This window comes from Sinocyclocheilus grahami, unplaced genomic scaffold (genome assembly GCF_001515645.1).
Source record: "Sinocyclocheilus grahami isolate Dianchi unplaced genomic scaffold, SAMN03320097.WGS_v1.1 scaffold1974.1, whole genome shotgun sequence".
Classification (NCBI taxonomy): Eukaryota; Metazoa; Chordata; class Actinopteri; order Cypriniformes; family Cyprinidae; genus Sinocyclocheilus; species Sinocyclocheilus grahami.
This window is the reverse complement of record NW_015507153.1, coordinates 76,123-81,450: the sequence shown is the minus strand read 5'-3', so window position 1 is coordinate 81,450 and position 5,328 is coordinate 76,123. Positions and strand designations below refer to the sequence as shown.

General features: G+C 41.0%; 1 protein-coding gene across 1 annotated transcript; it reads right to left on the bottom strand.

Annotated features, from left to right (window-relative positions):
• Positions 1-571: 571 nt before the first annotated feature.
• rhogd (ras homolog gene family, member Gd) lies at positions 572-3,200 on the bottom strand. Its single transcript, XM_016259988.1, has one exon. It carries the CDS (start codon positions 3,127-3,129, stop codon positions 2,554-2,556), a length of 576 nt encoding a protein of 191 aa, XP_016115474.1. The 5' UTR covers positions 3,130-3,200; the 3' UTR covers positions 572-2,553.
• Positions 3,201-5,328: the final 2,128 nt, after the last annotated feature.

Sequence of the window (5,328 nt, the reverse complement as noted above, 5' to 3'; positions counted from 1 at the left end):
TAAACCAATATCTCATTCTGAAAATACTAATGTCTTTGGTGCCATCTAGTGAAAACCATGCCATTAAAATATTTACTAAATGACAAAGTGCAACATTTAAAAACTGCATTTGAGTTACGAAATATAACTCCATTGTAGAGTATGTGTCCAAACAAGCGATCACTACAAATTTAAATCAACCAAAATAAAGGCGAATAAAAAGCACACACAGGACGTCTGTTTTGCAGCTGAAGTGTGAAGACATCACATGGAAAAGAGGCAGCATTTAGGTTGCCAGCACAAAGCAATGCATCCGACTCCGGCCTGCTACATGCTCTTGTGAAACAAAGTGTGCACTGGAGCTGCTTGCAGCGTGTCTTGATATCTATCAGCTCTTTGTTGTGGCTTGTGCACGCCCGCATCAGCGGAAACCGTCTCAAGTAAGAACATGTGCTGCACTTTAGCAAGTCAGCAGCAGCGGCGATGAAGCCCAAGCCTGATGAAACGTTCTCTCGGTGTCAGGAAGACGTCCAATCCGAAATACAGAGCACTTCAATCACACAAGCCAATGCAACTCAAAGAAGGGCACGCAAACTGTGTAAAAATTTATTTTGCATAATTTAAAATAATTTCACGGTTAGTTCATTTATACAATTTGTTTTGGTTATAAAAAGGCAGTTTTGACAAAAAAAATCGAGTTCCCAGTGTATAAATGTAGTACCACATACCATAGACACACAGCCGCACTATTACTCTGAAAGATGAAACGGAAAGCAGTTCACGGTCACAATCGCTCGTCATTCACCACCGTCACACCTAATAGTGATATCAGCGTTTGCACAGATTTCATTTCCCTTACACAGCAACAACACTTACATGGAGTTTGGCAACTGAATTCAAAGTAAGGAATGATTCGAGACACTGTCCTGGTTTAACGACAGAAACAAACATTGCGAATGGTATCAGGTGCGACTCAAACGTTAACATGCACGCGTGTCCAGTTACTCCATAATACATCTTTGTTTTTTTCCAAAGGCACTCTTTGGCCAAGTTTGGCAGACAATTCAGAAAAAGCTAAAAACACACACAAAATTGACTGTTTCAGTTATTCAAACATTGGCTGTCTAGTCACAGGTTTCCACACCACACTGCCATTCAACGATGTCAGTTTTGCAAAAGGTTTAACCACGACTTCCAGTTCTGAAAGCTAATCACATATCAGCGGAGTAAAACATCACATCAAAACCCTGCAGCTCACCGACCGGAAATCGTCTCGCATCTTAAAGGCTGATGTACGTTGAGATGAGGATACTGAAATACAGTGGCCAGTGCTGTTCGGGCCTCTTTTTGAACATGCAAAACCACAAATAAAACTCGTCGGTTAATAATAACATAAATCCAAACCACCGCCTTTGAATGAGACGTGTGCAATGATACGCTGAACTTCGCAGGGTTTGTACAGATTAGCATGCCTGCTGCTCAGTCTTTGGGTTGGGAAGACACATCAGCGTTTTGGTTTGCGAGGCGTTCACTAAAAACAAGCGACCAGTGACTCTCGTGGAGTGTTAAATACCGAGGCAGAACCGAACTGACATGGCGGCAGATACGAGTAACTCTATGGTGAACTCCAGTAACCTGACTGACCATCTCTGAAGAGGAAAATACGGGCCAATGCCTGAATCTGCCATCGCGACAAGAGTACGAACGCTTGTTTAGCAGCGGGACGCAGCCCTTATTAAACAGCACATAAGGCACGATTCTCAGGATGATGGGTTAATAAAACTTCAGGGTCACATTTAGCCCCAAAATCACAAGTAAGAAAATATATTTTGCTAGTTTGGTCCATTAAGACGTTTTGCATTTGTAAAATATAATTGGAAATGTACAGCATTAGTTGAACTATAAATATATTTTAAAAATCAGTCATTGCGTCTGGGAGACATTTCTTAATTGCATTGTGGGAAATTACCTTTTTTTTTTTTTTTTTGCATTATTGGATCTTATTGCTCTTTAAAAAGATTTAATTTCTTTATGGAAAGTATCATTATTTTTTTCTTTTGATTTTGGAGTAAAATACAACCTGCAGTTTTCTATATGAAATTCACAATTGTATCAGTGCAACCCAAACAATCCATTTAACACAACCTGTCGAAATATTGCTGAACAGCTATGGATAAAACATATGTGCATTTAAAAAAAAAAATCATTTTGAAGGCACATCAAAGATTTGTCTGGGACATCTATAACCGGAAGTCTGATGTGTCGACCTCATTCAGTCTTCATTATATTGCACTTTATCTAAAAGCACAGGACGCCGTGAGTCAAGGCAGTAGAAATCCCTACAGGCTCCGACGGACACGGACGATCCTTATCTTTCATTAAGTGGATCTGGCAACAAACTTATTAATCAACAACAAAAAACAGGCAAGCAACTTTAGACTGGTTTACAAGGGAATGAGACACGAAGAAGTCAGCGAAACCAAATCAGAAAGTCCTTAAAGAGCGAGAAAGTGAGATGAGACCAGGTTGGGCCCCTGTACATCTTGTTTATGAGTTCATCTTCGTCTCGGCCGACTATAAGAGCACACACTTCTTGGTATTCTTTTTGGTAACGGGGTAGAGCACGGCGCGCACGGCCTCCACAAACACCTCCCGCACTCCCTCCTGCAGCAATGCAGAGCACTCCAGGTACTTGACGGCGCCGATCTGCTTGGCCAGAGCGCCGCCCTGCTGGTGAGAGGTGGGCGCCAGGCCCTGCTCCTTCAGCTTCTTGACCGTCTCCGAATCCGTGCGCAGATCCCTCTTAGTGCCCACCAGCAGGATGGGAACGCTGGGGCAGTGGTGGGTCACCTCGGGGTGCCACTTGTGCCGCACGTTGGCGAAAGACGAGGGGCTGCCGATGGAGAAGCAGATGATGAAGACGTTGGTCTGCGGGTAGGAGAGCGTGCGCAGGCGGTCGTACTCCTCCTGCCCCGCCGTGTCCCACAGGTTGAGGCTGACCGTACGGCCGTCCACGCTCATCTGAGCACTGTAGTTGTCGAACACAGTGGGGATGTACTCCTCGGGAAAGGCGTTGGTGGTGTAGGAGATGAGAAGGCACGTCTTGCCCACCGCCCCGTCGCCCACCACCACACACTTAATAGTCTGCATTCTGCGTCCTCACGGCAGTGGCACCTGCGGCCAAGAGCAGGCTTTGAGACAGAGCACGAAACAGACTGATGCATTCTGTACTCTGCTTAAAGGGATAGTTCACCCAAAAATTATAATTAGCCCATGAATTACTCACCCTCAAGGCATCCTAGGCGTATATAACTTTCTTCTTTCAGACGAAGATTAAAAATTGTCCTGGCTATTCCAAGCTCTATCATAGCAGTCAGCGGGCGTTGGAGTGCATCAGTCCAAAAGAAGTGAAATAAAGCACATGCATCCATAATTAAGTCTCTCACACGGCTCCGGGGGGTGAACAAAGGCCTCCTGTAGCGAATCGATGCGTTTTTGTAAGAAAAATATCCATATTCAAAACGTAATAATCACTTTAATGTAGCTTGCGCCAACAGTTGTACACATAAGCAGCTCCGGGCGGATGACGTATGAGTTCAGTGTTGTGCATGCGCCGGTGAGTCTCGGGAAAACCAACGTTTGTTTACAGGAGCAAAGGAAGCAAAGTTTCTTTACTTTAGCAAAGGAAAACCAGTCTCCTCTTGGCTTACATCCAAATCCTCCGACATTCTTCTTTACAAATCCTCGTTTTATACTTCTAATTAGTGACCGTTGTTTTGTTTTGATCTCTCCGCTGCGTTTCCGCGTTCGTCACTTCTGAGCGGCGCATGCACAACGCCGACATCGATTCGCTACAGGAGGCCTTCATTCACCCCCTGGAGCCATGTGAGGCACTTTTTATTATGGATGCATGCGCTTAATTTAACTTCTTTTGGACTGATGCATGCAACACCCGCTGAGTGGCATTAAACAGCTTGGAAGATCAAAGACAATTTTTAATATAACTCTGATTGGATTCGTCTGAAAGAAGAAAGTCATATACACCTAGGATGACTTGAGGGTGAGTAATTTATAGGCTAACTTTCATTTTTGTGTGAACTAACCCTTTAAAAAGTGAAAAGCACCATTTCTACCAAAACAGTTATTATGACTATGATAAAAAAAAACTCGTTATTTGGTATCCGCACTGTGCTGTCATAAAAAAAGATATTATCCCGAGTGCCGTGTTGAAAATCCTCCACCTTATTTGGCGTTTCAGGTCAAAAATGTCCAGCCTTTTAAACTGCTTGAAATCTCTCATTATGCTGCATTATCGTGAAATATTGGGCTCTATATTTTTGTCAACACATTTTCTTTAAATTGGCACAGGTTTTGTAGTTATTTATTTTTGGACCTGTGCTAATTGAAAGAAAATGTGTTGACAAAAAGATTGAACCCAATATTTGGTAAATAATATTGCATAATGAGATATAAAGCAATTTTTTTGTAGGCTGGTCATTTTTGATTGGGAACACCACAAGTGTTATAAAGTGGGGGGAAAAATCCCAAAAGCATAAAATTATAAATAATGTTAGGAAGCTGTTACTACCTTATGTGAGCAAAGTCAGTATGTGTTAGTCTAATGTGATAACATTAACTAGCATTTTTTTTTTTTAAACATTTAATAAAAGAAAAGAAAATCCTCTCTGGGTCAAAATGACCAGAAAACAACATGAGGGTTCAGCAAAGTAACACAAATGTTCTGAAAGCTTTTTCAATATCACACATTAATTTCTTACAAACAATAAACGGAGTAAGTATGGTATTTCCTGCCAGAAACATGGTGATTAAGTTCTAACTTTAGATGTATTTGTGCTTTATTATGAAGAATTAATAAAAGTAAAGGGTTTACACCAAGGAAATCAAATTGATCTTGCGTCAATTTTTTTAAAGATTTGTAAAGTCTCTTCTGCTCATCAAGGCTGCATTTACTGGAGCAGAAATACAGAAAAAAACAGTAATATTGTGAAATATTATTGCAATTTAAAATAATGGTTTTCTATTTTAATATACTTTAAACTGTAATGTATTCCTGTGATGCACAAATGTATTTTCAGCATCATTACTCCAGTCTTCAGTGTCACGTGATCTTCAGAAATCATTCTGATATGATTTATTATCAGTGCTGGAAACTGTTGCGCTGCTTAATATTTAATTGTATTTCTTATGGAACCTGTGATACTTTTGTCCAGGATTCTTTGATGTATAAAATAAATACAGTGCTTATTTAAAATAGAAATCTTTAAATTGCAAGAAAGTCGAAATTCTGTTTACAACTCTACCAGAAGAATCAACTGAAGTTAAGAATTG